Here is a 25,191-nt window from a genome sequence, read left to right as displayed (position 1 = left end):
CCCCACTCTGGGCAGCTTGTGAGTTGCCATTCCCGCAACTCCCAGCCCTGGGATGCTGGAGGCAGGAGGTCAGAAAATACCCAAAGAACAGCAGCAGCCTTTACCCCTCCATGATTCCTCAGTTCCACAGGGACTGGGGTCTGCCTCAGGTACCCCTTGGAAACCAGCAGCTGGGCTGTTACTGCTGATTTCTGAAGGAAAGTGCAGGCGGTGTCTGTTCCGGTGTGAACTGGGGAAGAGGCAACGTAAGACATTCCCTGCCTTGTGTCTTGCTGCGCCCTCTGTCTCCCATCTGCTGTAGGCTGCAGCCAGGCCCTGCTCAGCCGCAAACCCACGCCTCAGCTCCACCCCAGCCTGCGTCTGCCCAGGGGTGTCTGTTTTTCTTTTTTTACTCTTACATTAGTTCCTCTGATCTATGTTTTCCTTTTGTTCCTGGGCTGATCCATCTCCGTCTAAAGTCCATTTTCTGTTTACCACCCTGCCTAGAAGTAAGTTGCGTTTTACTCTGTAGCACTTAACACAAGTAATTTGATTTAGGTGCTCCAGGAAGTATTGCTGCCAAATGGATAAGTCCTCATGGCATTTCCAGAGCTTCATGATGTCTGTGCTGAGCAGTTTGGGGTAGTGGTGCTCCTCTGGAGGTGTCTGCTTGAACCAGCCAGGGGAGTGGTTTCCATCTGGCATTTATGGGTGGAGCCGGGGCTGTTCAGTTCCGTGCGTACTGCAGACCTGGCCTAGATGCAGGTCAGACCCGACGGAGACATGCTAGTAGCTCACATTCCACCCTGCTTCCCACCCGCTAGCCCTGGTGTGAGCCTACCCAACATCTAGTTTGAGACTTTAAATAATCTGAGCTCCCAGCAAGAGAACACCAAGATTTAGGTTCCCAAATTAATTAGATCATCTAAAATAAAATGTCCACTGCATCCACAGGCAATAGCCCTCTGGAACAAGACAATCCGTGTGAGATAAGAAAGAAGAGCCCACAAGACCAAGGATGTATTCTCAGTTTACAGACCACTGACCAGAGGCCACTCCAGGGTGTCAGGACTAAGAGAAGTCACAAAACAGCAGATTTCCCAAGAGCAGCGGAAAATGATCCAGTCACAGGTGGGTTATCGGTTTACCCTCTGTTTCATGAAAATGATCCAGTCACAGGTGGGTTATTGGTTTATCCTCTGTTTCATGAAAATGATCCAGTCACAGGTGGGTTATCGGTTTATCCTCTGTTTTGTGGGTGTTACGAGGCTTACAGAAATCTCTGCAACACACAGAAGGGTCTAAATACATTTAAATAAGAGAAAATATAAACTTGGGAAAGAAGATGTCCAAAGAAGCACAAAGTAGATTATAGAAACATACAAAAGTCTCAGCTGGGCATGGTGGCTCATGCCTGTAATCCCAGCCCTTTGGGAGGCCAAGGAGGGCAGATCATTTGAGGTCAGGAGTTTGAGACCAGCCTGGCCAACATGGCAAAACCCCGTCTCTACTGAAAATACAAAAATTAGCCTCCCAGCTACTCGGGAGGCTGAGGCATGAGAATCACTTGAACCCAGGAGATGGAGGCTGCAGTGAGCTGAGATCGCATCAGTGCACTCCAGCCAGGGTGACAAAGTGAGAAAAAGAATCATACAAAAGTCTTAAAGTTGGAAGAGATCAATAAGAAATGGGATCCTTCCCTGTTACAGAGTTGAACTGCAAGCTTTTCTGTTATTTCCAGAAGCCATAACAGAAAGGGAAGTAGGAATAGTTAACGTGGGTTCCTCTTGTCAAAAGGAAAAAGCAGACAGATTACTCTGGAGAAGCAAATACTTCCGATAATTACACATAAAGAAAATGTTTTGATAATTATTCATGTACCTGGCATAGTGGTAAGATCCTAAATAGCAGCCTTGTAATAAACAAACAGGTTTCCTAGGACTATTTCTTGGAGCTCCTCAATGTCAGCTAAGGGCATGAATCGAAAGAATTCAGAACACAGTTTCTTCGAGGACTGAGATGGGGTCTTGGTTGCACATCCTACCTAGATTCCAGTTTTAGGAAAGAAACTTAAATCACCTGGCAGAATTGATCATTACGAAACCTTCAAATGGTCCCCATAAGTATGCTCTCCCCTGGAATGTTGATGTGTTTTGGATGGAAATGCCGCTTCTGTTGGCAAAGGCCTGACATGCAGGGATCTGCGTTCAGCTCTGTTTCCGTACTTTGTTGACTCAAGAAACAGACTGTGGTGTCCCCTCACCTTTCGGAGGAATTCTTACCACCTAGCCAGCCTCTCCCCTCTCACCCTTTCCCTGCCTTTCCTTTCTTCCTGATATTTTCTTTTTTTGATGTTCAGTCCCACGCCAGGAGTGGCACCACTGCACTCCAGCCTGGGTGACGGAGCAAGACGCCGTCTCAAAAAAAAAAAAGTAAAGGAATAAAGGATGGCTACTCCATAGGCAGAGCAGGGCATTCCGGAAAGCAGGAGGAGGAAGGCGCCCACCCTAGGTACAAGGCTTGTTGACATGTAGGACAACAACAATGACAGTCACAGGGAGATGTGCTCAGCCACAAGGGTTTGTGACAAAGGATTGATTTTCTTAATATGTTTTATAAGAATCAATATTATTATCTTTAAAGCAAAATTAGAAACGGTTTTGTTCTCAAGACATGGGTCTGTTTAGTACACATTACTAATCTGTTCCCTTAACCGTAAACATCTAGAGGCCAGGAATACCTCACCTCCTGGCAATGCTGTCCAGCAAGCTCCAGCCTCATTTTCCCTCGCCCTCACTCAAGATGGAGTCGCTTTGGTTCTAATGCTTCTGACAAAGAGCCAGTTGCATCAGTGCAGATGTGGGGATTGTCTCTTTGCCCTCAGCCAAGGGAGCCCTGAACAAAAAACTCCAGCAATTTTTTTGGACCCTGGGGTAGGGAGGGAGGGGCTGGGAGTAGAAAAGTACCAGGTACTGAGTCAAAGTGGGGAAAAGTGTCTTCAGGGTTCTCCCCCACCCCAACGAGGAGGTCTTGCATTAGCACCTGAGAAAGGCCTCAGGAGACTGGAGTGCAGGTGCCTGGGTAAGAAGGGCAAATGTGTGAGATCACGACCCCTGACTGCAGCTCCCCTCAAAGACCAGAGTGCGCTGGCCGTGCACCAAGTCTCTTGGGAGGGCAGTTTTCCCCTGAGGCCTGCTGGGTAAAGCCTTGGTAATTGCCTGTGCTTACACCTGAACATGCACTACAGGTTTTTTTGTTTTTTTTTTTTGAGATGGAGTCTCGCTCTCTCGCCTAGACTGGAGTGCAGTGGCACAATCTCAGCTCACTGCAAGCTCCGCCTCCCCGGTTCACACCATTCTCCTGCCTCAGCCTCCCGAGTAGCTGGGACTACAGGCGCCTGCCACCACACCCGGCTAATTTTTTTGTATTTTTAGTAGAGACGAGGTTTCACTGTGTTAGCCAGGATAGTCTCAATTTCCTGACCTTGTGATCCACCCACCTCAGTCTCCCAAAGTGCGGGGATTACAGACGTGAGCCACCGTGCCCGGCCGCACTACAGGTATTTAACCAGGAGCTGAACTCCTTGACTCCACTCCTTGATTTTTTAGGACCTAAGTGTGAAACAGGCTACCTCATCATGGACCCCAATAGGTCAGACTTTGACGGGCCGTGACAATAACCAGGTAAATCGTCTGAGGCAACAGCAGACCATGGCTATGACGCCATTTCAAGCAGGATGGTCGGGCCTGGAGGACTGAACATGGCCTCAGCAGTCACCTCGGCAGTTGCCATGCCAGGAAAGACGCCCCACAGCCCACTGGAGAGACAGAAGAATCTGTGTGAATCTTCTTTACCTGGCCTGAGGCATCAATTCAGGCACAGCAGAACACTGGCCAGGAAATTGAACGTGACCTGAATGTCTTCCAGGCTGAGACAGGTCCTGAGTGCAATCCCAGAGGGCACACGTGGTCCCCTAGAAACAACGAATTCACAAGGTCAGGTGCCCCAGCCAGGCACACACGCCTCAGGTTGTGAGGTTAACAGGGATCCAAGGTGGCTTCCCATCGTCGGGCCTCTGTCCAGTCTGGATCATTGGGTTTAGGCCTTGACTTCAGAGGGCCTGCCTGGGACTGAGTACCAAACCATTCTGTTTATCCATGACATGAGTTTGTTAGTCCCACCTTATCAGAGTGTGGACAGTCTCTGGAGGAGTTCTGCACAGAGCCCAGGAGCCAAGGCAGTCCCCTGCCTCTCCTCGTCAGCACCGTGAGGAAGCCGAGGTGTGGGCTCAGCAGACAGTCCAAGTCCACAGCCGCCACAGTCCATGGAAAGGCAGCAAGAGGAGCTCTTGTGTTTGGTTTTTTAGGAGGAGGAGAAAGCTTTTAGCAGCAGGTCTGAAAAATAAAGATCATTATTATTTTTTCCCTTTCCCTGAGCCTCCCAGATGCCAGTTTTGTTTTGTTTTTCTGTTATCTGTGTGTCCCATGTAGTAATCAAAACTTAAGAACAAAATGTCTCCTGTTTTCATTCATACGTGCTGTCTGGAAAGGTTGTATACAAGAGGGACAAAATATTTTTACATAACCAAAAAGATAAATCATGTTTAAGAATTGTTGAGCACAAAATCCTGAACTTTTAAAAGGTTTAAAAATAGGTTTACATATCTCCCGTCTATTTGAGGCTTCAGAAAGGGGATGAAAGGGCCTTGCACCATGCCCCGTGGAGTCTGAGGTGTCTGTAACTGGAGAAGAAGAGTGCGTGATGGAGGGCAGCCTGGAGAAGAAGGACGTGCGACGGAGGGCAGCCTGGAGAAGAAGGACGCGCGACGGAGGGCAGCCTGGAGAAGAAGGACGCGTGATGGAGGGCAGCCTGGAGAAGGACGCATGATGGAGGGCAGCCCGGAGAAGAGGGACGCGTGACGGAGGGCAGCCCGGAGAAGAGGGACGCGTGATGGAGGGCAGCCTGGAGAAGGAGCGTGATGGAGGGCAGCCTGGAGAAGGACGCATGATGGAGGGCAGCCCGGAGAAGAGGGACGCGTGACGGAGGGCAGCCCGGAGAAGAGGGACGCGTGACGGAGGGCAGCCCGGAGAAGAAGGACGCGTGATGGAGGGCAGCCTGGAGAAGAAGGGTGCAAGATGGAGGGCAGCCCGGAGAAGAAGGACGCGTGATGGAGGGCAGCCCGGAGAAGAAGGACGCGTGATGGAGGGCAGCCTGGAGAAGAAGGACGCGTGATGGAGGGCAGCCTGGAGAAGAGGGACGCGTGATGGAGGGCAGCCTGGAGAAGGACGCATGATGGAGGGCAGCCCGGAGAAGAGGGACGCGTGACAGAGGGCAGCCCGGAGAAGAGGGACGCGTGATGGAGGGCAGCCTGGAGAAGGAGCGTGATGGAGGGCAGCCTGGAGAAGGACGCATGATGGAGGGCAGCCCGGAGAAGAGGGACGCGTGACGGAGGGCAGCCCGGAGAAGAGGGACGCGTGACGGAGGGCAGCCCGGAGAAGAAGGACGCGTGATGGAGGGCAGCCTGGAGAAGAAGGGTGCAAGATGGAGGGCAGCCCGGAGAAGAAGGACGCGTGATGGAGGGCAGCCTGGAGAAGAAGGACGCGTGATGGAGGGCAGCCTGGAGAAGAAGGACGCGTGATGGAGGGCAGCCTGGAGAAGAAGGACGGGTGATGGAGGGCAGCCTGGAGAAGAGGGACGCGTGATGGAGGGCAGCCTGGAGAAGAAGGACGCGTGATGGAGGGCAGCCTGGAGAAGAAGGACGCGTGATGGAGGGCAGCCTGGAGAAGGAGCGTGACGGAGGGCAGCCTGGAAAAGGACGCGTGATGGAGGGCAGCCTGGAGAAGAAGGGTGCAAGATGGAGGGCAGCCTGGAGAAGAACGACGCGTGATGGAGGGCAGCCTGGAGAAGAAGGATGCGTGATGGAGGGCAGCCTGGAGAAGAAGGACGCGTGATGGAGGGCAGCCTGGAGAAGGAGCGTGACGGAGGGCAGCCTGGAAAAGGGCGCGTGATGGAGGGCAGCCTGGAGAAGAAGGGTGCAAGATGGAGGGCAGCCTGGAGAAGAACGACGCGTGATGGAGGGCAGCCTGGAGAAGAAGGATGCGTGATGGAGGGCAGCCTGGAGAAGAAGGACGCGTGATGGAGGGCAGCCTGGAGAAGGAGCGTGACGGAGGGCAGCCTGGAAAAGGGCGCGTGATGGAGGGCAACCTGGAGAAGAAGGGTGCAAGATGGAGGGCAGCCCGGAGAAGAAGGACGCGTGACGGAGGGCAGCCTGGAGAAGAAGGATGCGTGATGGAGGGCAGCCTGGAAAAGGGCGCGTGATGGAGGGCAGCCTGGAGAAGGAGCGTGACGGAGGGCAGCCTGGAGAAAAAGGACGCGTGACGGAGGGCAGCCTGGAGAAGAAGGATGCGTGATGGAGGGCAGCCTGGAGAAAAAGGACGCGTGATGGAGGGCAGCCTGGAGAAGAAGGACGCGTGACGGAGGGCAGCCTGGAGGTGCCCGTGGGAAGTGCCCCGCGGGGAACGGCTGCGTGAGGCCTGAGGCCTCTTGCCTGAGCTGCGTAGTCCAGGCTGCGGTTATCTCGTCCCCTCCCAGCAGCCACCGAAGCTATCCGTTACAACAGTCAGTTACCCTGTTGCTCGTGAGCGATACGGTTCCTCAGACGCCCCATGATTGGGCCTACTGATGTGTAGTTTGGACTGGGGCTGTGCTCAGATGCAGTGCGCTCAGGAAACCTGAACGGGAAGCAGATCTGGTCATGTCGGGCCTGGATAGTGTGGCCCAAGTCAGTGGAATGTGTGGGGTTAGCTGGGCCAAACCACAAGGAAACAGCGAAACATTGACCTACCTGCCGAGAATGTCATGGCCGATTGACCTGGGAATCTGCCTTTGGGCGGTGCTAGCCTTGACCAGAGTCTGGAAAGCAGGACAGCTGTTTCCCGTGGTTCACCGTCTTCTGAGAGCAGAAGCAGCACACGCGGAGGCTCGGTCTAGGCCATGTCTGCATCTCTGTGGGACGTTTCTCGTGGCTCCATGAGGCGGTCAGTCACATATCTGCTTGCTCCGGAGTGGAAGACATCTTAGTCTGCATTTAGCAAGTGCAGTTGGGTGGTTGTGTTTCCTGGGTCAGCACCGGAGTCTTTTTGGTGAGCACCCGTATGGGTAACAAAATGCTTCTTAGGAGCAGAACTGATTTTTATCTAAATGTCTCGTCCTCAGGAACAGGAAACCAAATGTTCTCTGTTCTTATTTATAAGTGGGAGCAAAACACTGGGTACACGTGGACACGAAGATGGGACCAGTAGACACGGGGGACCTCAAACGTGGGGAGGGAGGGAGGGAAGAGGGAAGCCTGTTGGGTTCTGTGCTCACCACCTGGGTGACAGGATCAGTCGTACCCCAAACCTCAGCATTACGCAGTAAACCCACAAAACAAACCTGCACATGTACTCGTGAGTCTAAAGAAAAAGTTGAAATTAGTTTTTTTAAAAAAAGTCCTGTCTCCACCAGGAACCTTGTTTTACCTGCCAGTCTGAGGCTGGCCGGTGGCCTGATCCAATGGCCAGGGAACTAGCCATAGCCTGAGTTGGGTGGATTCAGTCTTCCTATGCTGCTCTGTAACGGCCCTAACTGCAGCAGTTCCCATCAGGGACTGGGGCAAAGGCTAGCAGGGGTGTACATAGATGGGACATCAGCATCAACAATACATTCAGGACTGGGGACCACATCATAGTCCTGTAGCATCCACAGTACGTTGGCTGTACACCACGTCTGTTGTGGGGAGGGCAGTTTTCCTCTATGAGGCCCACAGGGTAAAGCCTTGGTGATTGTTTATGTTTGTGCCTGAAATTTCGCACAGACCTTTTTAACCAGGAGCCAGCTTCCTCAGAGGAGTTTTAAAACACGTCCAAGTTCACGTCATCAACATCACAGTCAGGACAGAACGGTTCCGTCACCACACAGGAAGTCTGTGCGGCCTCTCTGTGGCCATGCATCCCTTATCCCTGGCCACCACTATCTGTTCTCTGTCACTACAGCTTTGCCTTTTCCAGAATGTCCTATAAATGGAATTATGTCGGCTAGGCACAGTGGCTCACACCTGTAATCCCAGTGTGTCCGGAATTGGTGGGTTCTTGGTCTCACTGACTTCAAGAATGAAGCCGCGGACCCTCACGGTGAGTGTTACAGCTCTTAGGGTGGCGTGTCTGGAGTCTGTCCCTTCTGATGTTCAGATGTGTTCGGAGTTTCTTCCTTCTGGTGGGTTCTTGGTCTCACTGACTTCAAGAATGAAGCCGCGGGCCCTCGCGGTGAGTGTTACAGCTCTTAGGGTGGCGCGTCTGGAGTCTGTACCTTCTGTTGTTCGGATGTGTTTGGAGTTTCTTCCTTCTGGTGGGTTCGTGGTCTCGCTGGCTCAGGAGTGAAGCTGCAGACCTTCGCGGTGAGTGTTACAGCTCTTAAGGCAGCGTGTCTGGAGTTGTTCGTTCCTCCCGGTGGGTTTGTGGTCTTGCTGGGCTCAGGAGTGAAGCTGCAGATCTTCGCGGTGAGTGTTACAGCTCATAAAAGCAGCGTGGACCCAAAGAGTGAGCAGTAGCAAGATTTATTGCAAAGAGCGAAAGAACAAAGCTTCCACAGTGTGGAAGGGAACCCGAGCGGGTTGCCAATGCTGGCTGGGGCAGCCTGCTTTTATTCTCTTATCTGGCCCCACCCGCATCCTGCTGATTGGTAGAGCTGAGTGGCCTGTTTTGTCAGGGCGCTGATTGGTGCGTTTACAATCCCTGAGCTAGATACAAAGGTTCTCCATGTCCCCATCAGATTAGTTAGATACAGAGTTTCCACACACAGCTTCTCCAAGGCCCCACCAGAGCAGCTAGATACAGAGTGTCGATTGGTGCATTCACAAACCTTGAGCTAAACACAGGGTGCTGATTGGTGTGTTTACAAACCTTGAGCTAGATACAGAGTGCCCATTGGTGTATTTACAATCCCTGAGCTAGACATAAAGGTTCTCCACGTCCTCACCAGCAGCTAGATACAGAGTGTCGATTGGTGCACTCACAAACCTTGAGCTAAACACAGGGTGCTGATTGGTGTATTTACAATCCCTGAGCTAGATATAAAGACTCTCCACGTCCCCACCAGACTCAGGAGCCCAGCTGGCTTCACCTAGTGGATCCCGCACCGGGGCTGCAGGTGGAGCTGCCTGGCAGTCCCGCGCCGTGCGCTCGCATTCCTCAGCCCTTGGATGGTCGATGGGGCTGGGCGCCGTGGAGCAGGGGGTGGTGCTCGTCGGGGAGGCTCGGGCCGCACAGGAGCCCATGGAGTGGGTGGGAGGCTCAGGCATGGCAGGCTGCAGGTCCCCAGCCCTGCCCCGCGGGGAGGCAGCTAAGGCTCGGTGAGAAATCCAGCGCAGCGCCGGTGGGCCAGCACTGCTGGGGGACTCAGTACACCCTCCGCAGCCACTGGCCCGGGTGCTAAGTCCCCCATTGCCCGGGGCCAGCAGGGCTGGCTGGCTGCTCCCAGTGCGGGGCCCACCAAGACCACGCCCACCTGGAACTCCAGCTGGCCCGCAAGCGCCGGACACAGCCCCGGTTCCCGCTCGTGCCTCTCCCTCCACACCTCCCTGCAAGCTGAGGGAGTGGGCTCCGGCCTTGGCCAGCCCAGAAAGGGGCTCCCACAGTGCAGTGGGGGACTGAAGGGCTCCTCAAATGCCACCAAAGTGGGAGCCCAGGCAGGGGAGGTGCCGAGAGCAAGCGAGGGCTCTGAGGACTGCCAGCACGCTGTCACCTCTCACCAGCACTTTGGGAGGCTGAGGCGGGCAAATCACCTGAGGTCGGGAGTTCGAGACCAGCCTGACCAACATGTAGAAACCCCGTCACTACTAAAAATACAAAAATTAGCAGGGTGTGGTGGTGTGTGCCTGTAATCCCAGCTACTCGGGAGGCTGAGGCAGGAGAATCGCTAGAACCCGGGAGGCAGAGGTTGCAGTGAGTCGAGATCGTGCCACTTCACCCCAGCCTGGGCAACAGAGTGAGATTCTGTCTCAAAAAAATAAAAAATAAAAATAAAAAAATAAATGGGATCGGCCTGGCACAGTGGCTCTTGCCTGTAATCCCAGCACTTTGGGAGGCCGAGGCAGGTGGATCACAAGGTCAGGAGATTGAGACCATCCTGGCTAACAGGGTGAAACCCCGTCTCTACTAAAAATACAAAATGTTAGCCGGGCGTGGTGGCAAGCGCCTGTAGTCCCAGCTACTTGGGAGGCTGAGGCAGGAGAATGGCGTGAACCCAGGAGGCGGGGCTTGCCATGAGCCGAGATCGCGCCACTGCACTCCAGCCTGGGCGACAGAGCGAGACTCCATCTCAAATAAATAAATAAATAAATAAATAAATAAATAAATGGGATCACATATGTGACCTTTTGACGGTGGCATTTCTCACTCAGCATACCTTTGAGATTCATTCATATCTTATGGGTAGTTTCTTCCTTTTTCTTGGCGTGTGATTCCCTTGAATACTATCCCATGTATGGATGGGCCACAGTCTCTATCCATTCACTTATTGAAGGACATCTTAGTTGCTTCCACTTTTTAGCAGTTTTGAATAAAGCATTCATCTGCATATAGGTTTGAATATAAATTTTCAGGTGAATGTAAGTTTTCAGTTCACTACTTGAGTAAACACCTAGGAGTGGAATTGCTGGGTTGTGTGGTAAGTCTGTGTTCAACTTTATAAGAAACTGCCAAAATGTTTTCAAAAGCTGCTGTACATTTTACATTCCCACCACAATGAATGACAGTTGCTCTTGCTCTGAGTCCTCACAGATATTTGTCAGGGGTGTGTGTGTGTGTGTGTGTCTGTGTGTGTGTGTGTTTAGTTTTAGCCTTCTAATAAGTACATAGTAGTTTTTCATTATAGTTTTAATTTGCATTCACCTTTTGACAGATATAGTGAACATCTTTTCATATATTTACTTTCCATCCATACATTTTCTTTTTTTTTTTTTTTTTTTGAGACAGAGTTTCATTCTTGTCGCCCAGACTGGAGTGCAATGGCACGATTTCGGCTCACTGCAACCTCTGCCTCCTGGGTTCAAGCAATTATCCTCCCTTAGCCTCCCCAGTAGGTAGGATTACAGGTGCGTGTCACCATGCCTGGCTAATTTTTGTATTTTTAGTAGAAATGGGGTTTCACCATGTTGGCCAGGCTGGTCTTGAACTCCTGACCTCAGGTGATCCGCCTGCCTCAGCCTCCCAAAATGCTGGGATTACAGGCATGAGCCACCGCGCCCAGCCACCTTCCATATATTTTCTTTGGTGAAATGTCAAGATATCTTGTTAATTTTTAAAATGAGGTTATTTTCTTAGTAAGAGTTCTTTATATCCTGGATATGAGTGCTTTAGCAAGTATGGAATTTGCAAATAATTTTCTCTTAGTCTGTGCCGTGCCTTCTCTTTCTCTTAACATTGTCTTTCACAGAGCAAAAGTTCTTAATTTTGAAAAAGTCCAATTTATCAAATTTTTTTCTTAAATTGATCAGGCTTTTGGTGTTGTATCTAACTCATTGCCAAACCCAAAGTCACACAGGTTTTCTTTGGTTTTCTTCTAAAAGTTTTATAGTTTTTTATGTTTAGGTCTGTGATCCATTTTCAGTTAGTTTTGATATAAGGTGTGAGGTATGTGTTGAGATCCCTTTTGCTTATGAGTATAAAATTGTTGAGACATTATTTGTCACAAAGACTGTAGAATTGCTTTTTGTACTTTTGTGAAACAATTCAGTATATTTGTAGGGGCTTATTTTTGAGTTCTGTGTTCTGTTCCATTAACTTGTGTTTTTATCCTTTCACAAATGCCATCCTGCCTTAATTACTGTGGTTGCATAGGAAGTCTTGAAATCAAGTGATGTGAGTCCTTTTATGTTTAAACTATTTTGAATATAAATGTGCCTCTTTCGTAGGCAGCATGTAGCTGGGGTTGCTTTATATTTTCCATTTCTGAGCTTTTGCTTTATTATTTCTTCTGGTCTATCTTCCAATTCACTTATTCTCTCTTTATCTTTTCCTAATCTACTCTTAAGCCCTTCCATTGACTTCTTAACTTTACTTATTATGCATTTTATCTCTAGAAGTTATATTCCATTTTTTTCAAATCTGCTTATTCATTTTTATAGTCTTCTGATTATTTTTCGTACTTTCATTAACCTCTCATTTCTTTGAATATATTAAATGTATTTATTTTATATTCTGTGCTGACAGTTCAAATATCCTAAGTCTTTTATACCACTCCTGTTTGGTTTTTTTTGGTTTTTTTTGAGATGGAGTCTTGCTCTGTCGCCCAGGCTGGAGTGCAGTAGCGCCATCTCGGCTCACTGCAAGCTCCACCTCCCGGGTTCACGCCATTCTCCTGCCTCAGCCTCCCGAGTAGCTGGGACTACAGGCACCCACCACCACGCCCGGCTAATTTTTTTTTTTTTTTTGAGACAGAGTCTCACTCTGTCGCCCAGGCTGGAGTCCAGTGGTACGATCTCTGCTCATTGCAACCTCCGCCTCCCGGGTTCACGCCATTCTCCTGCCTCAGCCTCCCGAGTAGCTGGGACTACAGGCGCCCACCACCATGCCCGGCTAATTTTTTTGTATTTTTAGTAGAGATGGGGTTTCACCATGTTAGCCAGGATGGTCTCGATCTCCTGACCTCGTGATCCACCTGCCTCGGCCTCCCAAAGTGCTGGGATTACAGGCATACGCCCGGTTAATTTTTGTACTTTTAGTAGAGATGGGTTTCACTATGTTGGCCGGGCTAGTCTCAAACTCCTGACCAGGTGATCTGCCTGCCTCGGCCTCCCAAAGTGCTGGGGTTACAGGCATGAGCCACCGCACCTGGATGATTTTTTTTTTATGTGTGCATTCTGGTTTCTCTTTTACTCTGTACTCATTTTTCTTGAATCTTTATTTGTGAGAATTATTTTGATCTCTTTCTCTAAATAGAATTTGCATTTGATTCTGCCGGATGCCTGAATGCATGGCCCCCTCAAAAACACTTCAGAACTCTCTGTGCTTAAGATTTTTGCAAAACACATCTATACTGGAGTTGAGCCCACACACCCATATAAATCTAGCTTGTTATAATTCTCAGGGACAATTTTTGACCTCTTTGTGTAACACTAACATTTGAGGCAAGAAATTGATTTTCTTTGATTTTTTTTTCATTGACCCACACACAGAGCACTCCTTGTGTTCCAGCTTTATGAGGGAAAATAACCTATTAGTCCCCTATGCTTGGGCTTATTCTAAGCTTTTCTCCTTTTTCCTGTGTCCCTTGTAGCTGCTGGGACTGGAATGCTCAAATTTACCTGAGTCCAACTGAAGGCTGGCCTCTGCTTACCTCTCTAGGTTTCCACTTTCCCTTTTAAAGAGGCCAGGACCATTCCCACCGCTCCCACTCCCTCTCTTATATTCCTGAACTTTCATCCCTCAGAAAACACACTTTGTTTCCATGCCTTTGCTCATGCTGCTGCCTTGAGAGTGTCCTTTTCCTCATCCCCCTCTGTAACCAGGACTTTCTAAAGACCCTTTATAAGCCTTACTGTCTTTACAGCACCTAACCCAGTGTTGTTAAATCCAGTGTTTTTATCCCCGTTTTGTCTCTATATTCTGTAAATGCTAGTTTCATAGCCCTGTAACCTTATTCACTCTGGCCTGAAAGGTACTTGAGAATGTGATTTTTTTCTACTCATTTTTAAATTTCTAGTACCTGTTATGGTTCCTGGAATCCTTTTTTTTTTTAGACGGAATCTTGCTCTGTCACCAGGCTGGAGTGCAGCGGCACAATCTCAGCTCACTGCAACCTCAACCTTCTGGGTTCAAGCTATTCTCCTGTCTCAGCCTCCCGAGTAGCTGGGATTACAGGCACACACCACCACACTTGGCTGATTTTTGTATTTTTAGTAGAGATGGGGTTTTACAGTGCTGGCCAGGCTGGTCTCCAACTCCTGACCTCAGGTGATCCACCCACCTTGGCCTCCCAAAGTGCTGAGATTTCAGGTGTGAGCCACCGCACCCAGATGGTTCCTGGAATCTTAATTGCTCAATATGTGTGTTTTGGAAGATACCTAAAATAGCTGGCCAGTTGTTCTTACTTGGGAGCAGAATCACTCCCAGAGGAAAGAGAGTGTTTTTGTCTTTGTTGTTGTTGTTTATTTATTTATTTGAGACAGAGTCTTGCTCTGTTGCCCAGGCTGCATGCAGGTGCACGATCTTGGCTCACTGCAACCTCCACCTCTCAGGTTCAAGTGATTCTCCTGCCTCAGCCTCCCTAGTAGCTGGGATTGCAGGCGCCCACCACCACCCCCAGCTAATTTGTGTGTGTGTGCATGTGTGTGTGTGTGTGTTTAATAGAGTTGGGGTTTCACCATGTTGGCCAGGCTGGTCTTGAATTCCTGACCTCAGGTGATCCGCCCACCTCAGCCTCCCAAAGTGCTGAGATTACAGGCGTAAGCCACCGTGCCCAGCCAGTGACTGAGAGATATTACTGTCATTAGCAGACAGAGGCCAGGCATGCTGAAGGGCTCAACTGCATGGAACAGTATTCCTTACCTAAGAATGGTTCTCAAATACTAGTGGCACCTTCTTTGAGAACCACTGTATTGTTTAAAGACAACCTATTCTGGTTTCTTGTTCAGTGGATAGGTACATGGATGAATGAATTCACAATGATAAATATTTTCAAAACATTCCTTCCTCAAGGCATAATGCAAGATTATTATGTTTATTATATTAGATTATATTGGTTATTCATTATTGTGTCACAAATTACCCCAAACCTCAAGGGCTGAAAACAACAAACATTGATCTGTTTCTGGGTTTTGGAATCTGCCAGGTACTTGCCCAGTTGGTTCTGGTTGAGGGTCTCACATGATGCAGTGATGAAGGTGTTGAGAAGGGCTGCAGCGAGGAAGGAGCTGGCTCCTCCAGGCTCACTCAGTGGCTGTTGGGAAGCCTCAGTTCCACGGCACGTGAGCTTCCACATGGCGGCCTTACAACACAGCAGCCAGACTCCTCCAGAGAGAGAGAGTGCCCAGGGTAGAAGTTGCATTTCTTTCTAACCTAGTCTTGGAAGTGGCATCTCATCATGTTTCCCTGTTCTGTTCAGGACAATGAGTCAGTGAGTCCAGCCCACAGTCAAGAGGGGAGGATTATGCAAAAGCATGAATACCAGAGTCAGAGGTCACTGGGGCCGTCTTAGAGGCCACCTACCACAAATACAGAAGAAAGTATTTCACAAGACCAAATGAGAACCACTTCAGGTTTAACAGGGATTATGCTTTTCCAGATATCATTTGAGGATGTGGCTGTGGATTTCACGTTGGAGGAATGGCAGCTACTTAATCCTACTCAGAAGAACTTGTACAGAGATGTGATGTTGGAGAACTATAGCAATCTGGTTTTCTTGGGTAAGAACATTCTTATGTAACTTAGTGTATGGCCAGTAACTGGCCTGTGAGGTGTTTGTTTATTTTGGATGTAAGTTTTACATGTCAAAGATTATTTGACTTTTATACTGAATTGAAAGATTTTCATTCACTTGCTTTATTTTGCAGCCTTTATAATAAAACATTCTACATATTTAAGACTCTTAGCCCAGGCAGTTAGGTCCAAGTCCTCTGTGTTTCCAATCGACAGGTTTTCAAATTCTCAAACCTGATGCAATGTTCAAACTGGAACAACAAGATCCATGGATAATAGGTCAAGAAATCCTAAATCAGAACTTTTCAGGTGAGGAATAATCAGGTTTATGAGATACAGTGAACATTTAATCTCAGGTTTTTGATGACAGGTGGGCACTTTTAAAGTGTTGTTTATAAAACTGTGTTTAAAGTTCCTGAATCTTTAGAGTTGACTCAAGATTGGTGACATGAGTTTTAATGGATGTGCTCCATAACCTGGTCTCCACATCGGGATGTGTCTTTTCTCCATGGAGTTTATGATGAAATGTATCCCTCTTATTCAGTGGCATAGATTGGTGGCCATTTACAACCCCACTTTCTTAGTTAAGGCTCTCTTTATGAATTCATAATTTTTTTCTTCTTTTAGATAACACTGATTGCCTTTGCGTTTATTTAAACTTCAAACTTTTAATTTATTATTTTTCTTCTCTTCCTCTAATTTGATATATTTCTATTTTAAAACCACAGAGAGTAGAAGATGAACCCACTGATACAGAGTGAAAATCTAGGCTGGGCGCAGTAGCTCATACTGTAATCCTCATGCTGTGGAGGTTGGGGAGAGGGCAGGGCACGACAGTCACTTAAGGCCAGGAGTTTGAGACCAACCTGCGCAACAAAGCAAGACCCCATATCTACTACTACTAATAATACCTAACAATAATAATAATAATTCAGCCAAATATGGTGGTGTGCACCTCTAGTGCCAGCTACTTGGGAGGCTGAGGTGGGAGGATTGCTTGAGCCAAGGAGCTGGAAGCTGCAGTGTGCTAGGTGTGCTAGGCAACAGAGTGAGACCCTGTCTCTAAAAACAAAAACACACACACAAAAAACCCTAATACCTTAAACATAGTAAGGAGATTTTGCTTCTTACCTTCCTCTGTACAAACTAAGGATTTTCAAGTCAGTTCCCAGTGCATCTTTCTGGTACATTTGATGTTTAACTTCTCTAAAGCTTCTCTCTCATACCATCACATAGTCAGGTGGGTTTAAGTCCCCATTACCTGCTGTGTGATATTTAATCTCCGTTTTTGTTGAAGAATCTCATGGTATGGGAACATCTTATCTCTCCACTTATTTTTCTATGCTCAAGAGTCATTATTAACTCCATTTGAGCTAGATTTGTGCTCAAGAGTCATTATTAACTCCATTTGAGCTAGATTCTTCCTCACACGCTCTTCTGAAATTTTTCTCTGCATCTGTACCTCTGATTATGGTACATTTTCCCCAGGTAGACTCTTTCACTTTGAGCTCTTTTCTTCAACTTCAGTGAATGTTCCTTGATTCACAGCTTTCTCTGAAATCTCTATCCATGTAGCATCTATAGTATAGTAACTCAGGCCTGATGGACATTATCTGAAATTCCTAAAACAACTAGTCCTAAGATTTTTTTCCCCATAAAGAGAGATTGCCAGTAACGTAGTCTGTGTTCTCTGTGGAATTTGTGGTATGCACTTCTTTGATTTTTAAAAATTGGTTATTATGGACCCAGATAAGGAAAGGTCTTGTTTATCAGATGTCCCTTCAGTAGAAAAGTTTCCATCTAAGCGTCTACCCTGGGAAATATTTATTTAAAAAATTTTTTTGAGACAAGGTCTCACTTTGTCACGCAGGTTGGAGTACAGTGGCGCAGTCACAGCTTACTGCAGCCTTAACCTATCTGGACTCATGAGCTCCTCCCACTTCAGCCTCCCCAGTAGCTGAGACTACCACCACACCCAGCTAATTTTTAAAAATTTGGTTTTTCTGGAGAGACAGGGTCTCACTATGTTGCCCAGGCTGGTCTCAAACTCTGGGTTCAAGTGATCCTCCCGCCTTGGCCTCCCCAAGTGCTGGGATTACAGGAAGAGCCATAATGCACAGCAGGGAAACTGAGATTACAGGTGTGAGCCATAATGCACAGCAGGGAAATATTTCGGGTTACAGATGTCTGGGCACCATTCCCATTGTTGTTTAGGTCTGAGTATGTGCAGTTTGGAAAAGCTGTAAAGATAGATGTTATGTTCCCCTATTAATTTAGAACCACTTCTCACGTGGAATGAGAGGAATTGAAATGAGTCATGAAATAACTTTATAGGATTTTAATTTAGAAGACAATATAAAACCATAAAATATTTAGCGATGCAGTATTTGAACATGAAGCATTTGTGTTAAAGTGCAAAATTAATTCCCAAGATTAATGATACCAAAAGGAACTATATTAGAAGCTCAATGACAAGTGAATAATATTTATCCTACCTATATTGAGAGCTTGTTATGTGCTATGCAGTGGGGGTACATTAGTGAAAAAGACAAACCTGTTCCCTACACTCATACAGTTTACATCCTACTGGGAGAGACACGAGTAAGAGGATTACCTATTTGATAAGTACTATGAAGGAAAGAAATAAAGAGGGTATTTGTTGGTGTGCCATCAGAATGACATTTTGGTGGGTGTGACATGGTGGCTCATGCCTGTAATCCCAGTGCTTTGGGAGGCCAAGACAGGAGTATTGCTTGAGGCTGGGAGTTGCAGGCCCACCTGGGCAACATAGCAAGACCCCATCTCTACAAGAAGGATATTAAAAATTAGCCAGGTATGCTGGCACACACCTACAGTCTCAGCTACTTGTGTGACTGAGGCAGAAGGATCACTTGAGCCTGGGAGTTTGCAGCTGCAGTGAGGTATGACCCTACCTCGTCACTCCTTGGGCGACACAGTGATAGCCTGTCTCTAAAAAATCACCAAATACTACTTTTAAGCCTGTACGTAAACTACTTTATTATTGTTTATCATTTAATCCATTAATTTGGATAGACATATTTATTTATTTATTTATTTTGAGACGGAGTCTCGCTCTGTTGCCACGCTGGAGTGCAGTGGCACGATCTCAGCTCACTACAACCTCCGACTCCCGGGTTCAAGCGATTCTCCTGCCTCAGCCTCCCAAGTAGCTGGGATTACAGGCGCACACCACCACGCCCAGCTATTTGTTGTATTTTTAGTAGAAATGGGGTTTCACCATGTTGGCCAGGCTGGTCTCGATCCCTTGACCTCGTGATCTGCCTGCCTCGGCCTCCCAAAGTGCTGGGATTACAGACGTGAGCCACCGCACCCGGCCTGGATAGACATATTTTTAATCTCATCTTGATTTGATTTTAATTTAAAAGTATTGTTTTTCTTTTTTCCCACATCTTATAAAACAATTTTCTGTAAACTCTTCAAGTGGATCTCGCACTTGTCTACATATGACTCTTGCTTTTGATCTTCAAACTTCTTTGCATAGTCTTTTTCATCTCAATGAATAGTATTATCATCTTTGTTTATGCCCGAAACACTGAGTCTTTCTTTAATTTTCCATATCAGCAGTTGTGCTTCCTCTGAAATTCTATTTTCTTTTTGAGATGGGGTCTCACTCAGTCACGCAGGCTGACGTGCAGTGGGCTCACTCTCATCTCACACCACCTCCTCCCACCTCAGCCTCCCAAGTAGCTGGGACTACAGGTGTGCACCACCACACCTGGCTAATTTTTGTATTTGGGTAGAGATGGGGTTTCACCATGTTGGCCAGGCTGGTCTTGAACTCCTGGGTTCAAGTGATCCATCCACCTCAGCCCCCTGAAGTGCTGGGATTCCAGGCATCAGTCACTGCAGCCAGCCTGCTTCATCTGAAATTCTGATATCTGAGAATTAGATGAGGCTTTTTCTTCCCTAGAAAAGAGTAGTTTTGGGGGTTTTTTGTTTTCTTTTGTTTTGTTTTGTTTTTGAGCCTGTGTCTCACTCTGTCTCCTAGGCTGGAGTGCAGTGATGCAGTTATGGCTCACTGCAACCTCAACCTCTCAGGCTCTAGTGATCCACCCCCTCTGCCTCACAAGTAGCTGGGACTTCACGTGTGCACCACCACACATGGCTAATTTTAGAAAAAATAAATTTGAAGGGACAGTTTCTCCATATGTTGCCCAGGCTGGTCTCAAACTCCTGGGCTCAAGCAGTCCTCCCACCTCAGCCTCCCAAAGTGCTGGGATTGTTGTTGTGAGCTGCCACCAGGCCCAGCCTCGTTTTATATTTGAGACCATGCCAGATCTTTTCATCTCGCAGAGTACTTCCTGAGAATATTACCCCACAATTGCTAGTAAATAATATCATCAAAAAGTCAAGTAAATAAACCTTTAAAATATGCAATAAATGGTCTTGTAGAAATCACAAACAATTGTACTTATTGGATGAAAATATCTGTTCTACTATTATAAAAAATTATTGTGGTTAGGAGTAATTTCCAGTGATAGCATTACATATACATAAAATATGTACTTTACAGATCCGATTAAAGGAGGATGAATGTGAAGAAGTTGAATAGAAGTGTTGATACTGAGCTCTGGAGAACTCTTGGATAATTCCAAGAGGAAGTTTTACTGATGATGGTGAAGTTATTGATATCAGTGATTTAAGTAATGATCCCAAATAAGAATATTTTATAAATGCAATAATAGTACAAAAAAAGTTTCTTATCTTTCAGGTGTAAAGTTGATATTGTACATTTATTCTGCATTATATCCCTTACTTTTTCTATTATACCATTCAACAATATATACTAATGTTGCATTTTTATGTTTTTAATATTCACATTCTTAACTATATTACCTCACTTCTTCTCTGATCTTCTGATACTAAGTTCTGGACACATAGTAGATAATCATAGATTATTGTCAAAAAAGTAAACTAATCACTTCAGTATTTGATTGGAAATTGCTCCAGGCTCTTTCATCTCATGATCACTGTTCTTTGAGTATATTTAATATTTCCTTATTTAAAAGTTCATGTATTTAGCCAGGTGTGGTGGCTCACGCCTGTAATCCCAGCACTTTGGGAGGCCGAGGCGGGCGGATCATGAGGTCAGGAGATCGAGACCATCCTGGCTAACATGGTGAAACCCCATCTCTACTAAAAATACAAAAATTAGCCAAGTGTGATGGCGCACACCTGTAGTCTCAGCTACTCAGGAGGCTGAGGCAGGGGAAACGCTTGAACCCGGGAGGTGGAGGTTGCGGTGAGCTGATGTCGCACCACTGCACTCCAGCGTGGTGACAGAGCGAAACTCCCTCTAAAAAAAAAATAAGGCTGGGCGCAGTGGCTCACACCTGTAATCCCAGCACTTTGGGAGGCTGAGGCGGGTGGATCACGAGGTCAAGAGATCGAGACCATCCTGGCTAACATGGTGAAACCCCGTCTCTACTAAAAATACAAAAAGTAGCCAGGTGTGGTGGCACATGCCTGTAATTCCAGCTACTCGGGAGGCTGAGGCAGGAGAATTGCTTGAACCCGGGAGGCAGAGGTTGCAGTGAGCCAAGATCATGCCACTGCACTCCAGCCTGGTGACAGCACGAGACTCCATCTCAAAAATATATATATAAACAGTAAAAATAAAAGTTCATGTATTTAAACATTTGTAACTTAAAAGTTCATTTTCATTTCTGTTAAAATTGTCAATGCCCAATAAGTACACATTATTTGAGGGAATTTTAAAAACTGGGATTATGGCGCCATTTCAGAAGCTTTATGCAATAAGCATAATAATTGAAGGAATTACACAGTATGGTTCATTTTTTCTCTTTTTAGAAGTCTGGCTAGATAATCCCAAAATGTGGCTCCGAGATAATCAAGACAACCTTAAAAGTATGGAGAGAGGCCATAAATATGATGTTTTTGGAAAAATATTTAATTCAAGCATAAACATTGTTCATGTAGGAATGAGATCCCATAAATGTGGCACAGGAGAAAAAAGTTTGAAATGTCCTTTTGATTTGCTTATTCCAAAAAATAATTGTGAAAGAAAGAAAATTGATGAACTCAATAAGAAATTATTGTTCTGTATCAAACCTGACAGAACCCATGGTGGAATAAAATACTGTGATTGCAATACATGTAGAAAATCCAGCAACAAAGAGCCATGGCTCACTGCTAATCATATAACACACACAGGAGTCTATTTATGCATGGAATGTGGCAGATTTTTTAACAAGAAGTCACAACTTGTTATACACCAGAGAACTCATACAGGAGAGAAGCCCTATCAATGCAGTGAGTGTGGAAAAGCCTTTTCACAGAAGTCACTGCTCACTGTTCATCAAAGAACTCACTCAGGAGAAAAACCGCATGGGTGCAGCGAATGTCAGAAAGCTTTTAGTAGGAAGTCACTCCTCATTTTACATCAGAGAATTCATACTGGAGAGAAGCCGTATGGATGCAGTGAATGTGGAAAAGCCTTCAGTAGGAAGTCGCAGCTTAAAAGACATCAGATAACTCACACAATAGAGAAACCCTACAGTTGCAGTGAGTGTGGGAAAGCATTCTCCCAGAAATTAAAACTCATCACACATCAGAGAACGCACACAGGAGAGAAACCGTATACATGTAGTCACTGTGGAAAAGCCTTCTTTTGGAAGTCGCAGCTTATTACTCATCAGAGGACCCACACAGGGAAGAAACCTTACGCATGTAGTGAGTGTCAAAAAGCCTTCAGCAGGAACTCACTTCTCATTAGGCATCAGAGGATTCATACAGGAGAGAAGCCCTACGAATGCAACGAATGTGGTGAAGCCTTCATCAGAAAACCACAGCTGATTAAACATCAGATAACTCACACAGGAGAGAAGAACTATCGATGCAGTGATTGTGAAGAGGCCTTCTTTAAGAAGTCAGAGTTAATAAGACATCAAAAAATTCACTTAGGAGAGAAACCATATGGATGCATTCAATGTGGGAAAACCTTCTTTGGGAAGTCCCAGCTCCTAACACATCACAGAACACACACTGGGGAGAAGCCTTATGAATGCAGTGAGTGTGGGAAGGCCTTCACCCAGAAGTCAAGCCTGATATCACATCAGAGAACACATACAGGTGAGAAACCCTATGAATGCAGTGAATGCAGGAAAACCTTCAGTGAGAAGTCAAGTCTCATTCATCATCAGAGAACCCATACTGGAGAAAAGCCCTTTGAATGTAGTGAATGTAGGAAAGCTTTTGCCTGGAAGCCACAGCTTCTTAGGCATCAGAGAATTCATACAGGGGAGAAACCCTATGAATGCAGTGAATGTGGGAAAGCATTTGTTCAGAAAGTGCAGCTCATTAAGCATCAAAGAAATCACACAGGAGAGAAAACCTATGGATGCAGCGATTGTGCAAAAGCTTTCTTTGAGAAGGCACAGCTCATTATACATCAGAGAATTCATACAGGAGAGAGACCATATAAATGTGGTGAATGTGGGAAATCTTTCACAAGAAAGTCACACCTTATGAGGCATCAGAGGATTCATACAGGAGATAAATACTATGGATGCAATGAGTGTGGGACCACCTTCAACAGGAAGTCGCAGCTTATGATACATCAGAGAAATCATATAATATAAAAATCATGACTTTGGCGAATGCAGAAAGGTTGCTATCAAATGTCATACTTTCTGACACTTTTGAGGATGCATATGGGAGAGAAACCCTATTGAGGCAGTGACTGTTGAAAAAGCTTGAATTGAGGAGTCAACAGTCACTAAGCAGAATTTAGAAAGAGAAGTTTTTAAAAAGCAAACAGTGTAAAAAAAGTCATCTCCCAGAAGACACTACTCGTTACATATTGGATGACTCATTGAGGTGAAAACCTTATTAGTGTTGTGATAGTAGAGAAGCTTTTAGTCAAAAGTCAGTTTATTAAATGTTTAGAAGACCTAAACAGGAAGAAAATTCTATTGTTTTTTATAACAAAGTGGAAGATTTCAAGAAAGGACAACTCACTGTACACTTGAGAATAATACCTACAGAGGTTCATACTGAAGAGTAGTCTCAATAATGTAAAGAATTTGACAAGCATGATGCTATTGAAATAGTTCTGTAAGGAAGTGGTGTTCTTTATACATCAATTATTACAAAAAGCAGTGAATTTTAAGTGTGAGGTGTGTTTACTTAGATGTGAAGAGTTCTCCTGTCTGCTGTGATGGAATAACAAGGGTCAGATTTCCTCTCCTGCCTTAAACAACTAGAAGCTATACAATACGTATAATAGGTAATGGTTTTTAGACATAGGACAAGCACAGGTTTGTGATCCTCAGGAGACTGCAGACAGAGTGAGGTGAGCACCATGGTTTCTCAGCCTGCCCCCGCACGGCAGTTCCTAGGCTGCAGTTCACGGCAGTTCCTAGGCTGCAGTTCAGGGAAGGGAAACAATAAATCTCGCTGAATTGAAGAGACAGGACTGGCAGTTGGGGAGGCCACAGCAGCTAGAATTTCCAGGGGAAAGTACTGGAGAGATGGGATCCTCCTAGATACAGGGCTCAAGAAGTCTGCTGGGAGTCCCCCTGAGTCCTTTGACTTAGTACTGACTTGCACTGAGGCCAGGAAAAGAAGCACTGGAAAGCAGCAGGCTGAACAATTCCTGGAACTCATGCAGGGCTGAGAATAGTTTATGTTCTCAGCAGCCAGAGTGGAAACAGAGTGGAAACACATGGAGCATCAGGTAGAATTCTCAGAAAGGTTTTGTTTTAGTAGTGCAGCTAATTAACTCTAGATTAAAAGCTACTCTGGACCTATAGTGTCTGGCATCCAAAAAAACTAATCTGTTATGCAAAGAAGCAATAAAATATGACTTATAACCAGGAGAAAAATCAGTAGAAACCCAGAAAAGACAGAGGTGATGGAATTAGTAGACAAGGATATTAAAAGAGCTATTGTAAATATAAAGTAGAGGAAAACATAAGGTTGATGAAACCTGAGGTATAAGAGATATTTTTAATGGCCAAAATGGAACTTCTAGGGATGAAATCAACTTCTGATTTTGTTAAAATCCCGAGTGGAGAGATTAGATACAGAAAAAGAAAAAAAAATCAATGAACTTGAAGAGTAAGAATAAAAACTATCAAAGTGATATACAGAGAGAAAAAAAGACTTAGAGAAAGAGAATAGGAAAACCATTACAGTAGTGTAATATATGTGTAACTGGAGTCCCAGAAGGAGAGGAGAAAATGAAGAGGCATGAAGAAGTATTTGAATAAATAATGGCTAAAGATTTTCCAAATCTGATGAAAACAATACCCCCACATATTCAAGAAGCTCAAATGACCTGAAGTAGAATAAACATAATTTATATCACAGCAGTGCACCTCAGAGTCACATTCATGAAAAGCACTGATAAACAGAATACTTTTAAAACACCTTGAGAAAAAAAGATAATACATACACATGAACAAAGAATGGCAGCATATTTCTGGTGAGAACTATGCAAGCTGTAAGACAATGGAGTATTATCTCTAAATTCCTTAATGAAATAAACAACAAACCCTGCAACCTAGAATTCTGTTACTGTCAAAAACGTTTTCAAAAATGAAGGCAAAATAAAGACTGTTTCAGACAAACTAAATCAAAGGTAATTTTATTACCTGTAGACCTGTCTTCGGGAAACATTAAAGGATGTTTGAGGGCAGCAGGAAAATAATACAAAACTTAAGTTTGGGTCTGTACAAAGGAATGAAGTTCT

At 46.0% G+C, this 25,191-nt stretch overlaps 1 protein-coding gene and 1 long non-coding RNA gene across 7 annotated transcripts in view; one reads left to right on the top strand and one right to left on the bottom strand.

Moving 5' to 3' along the window:
- The window catches only part of ZNF605 (zinc finger protein 605), a 35,241-nt gene extending 10,632 nt beyond the window's left edge, over positions 1-24,609 (top strand). For 2 of the 6 annotated variants that reach the window (XM_063785335.1, XM_054663874.2), the window contains exons 2-4: positions 934-1,110; positions 15,301-15,421; positions 21,288-24,609. In XM_063785335.1, coding sequence (XP_063641405.1) covers positions 1,096-1,110; positions 15,301-15,421; positions 21,288-23,077 — 1,926 coding nt within the window. In that variant the 5' untranslated portion in view covers positions 934-1,095 and the 3' untranslated portion in view covers positions 23,078-24,609. Of the gene's footprint in view, positions 1-933; positions 1,111-1,172; positions 1,207-8,012; positions 8,151-15,300; positions 15,422-15,650; positions 15,744-21,287 lie in introns of those variants that run through there. The other 4 variants (XM_063785333.1, XM_016924741.4, XM_063785334.1 and 1 more) reach the window with 4 other exon arrangements.
- LOC129136569 (uncharacterized) lies at positions 977-8,634 on the bottom strand. The gene is made up of 2 exons (XR_008538407.2): positions 6,824-8,634; positions 977-4,373 (listed from the first exon to the last, which is right to left on the bottom strand). It is a non-coding gene; the product is annotated as an uncharacterized LOC129136569 (long non-coding RNA).
- Positions 24,610-25,191: the final 582 nt, after the last annotated feature.

Source organism: Pan troglodytes, chromosome 10 (genome assembly GCF_028858775.2).
Source record: "Pan troglodytes isolate AG18354 chromosome 10, NHGRI_mPanTro3-v2.0_pri, whole genome shotgun sequence".
Classification (NCBI taxonomy): domain Eukaryota; kingdom Metazoa; phylum Chordata; class Mammalia; order Primates; family Hominidae; genus Pan; species Pan troglodytes.
This window is presented reverse-complemented; position numbering and strand designations above follow the sequence as displayed.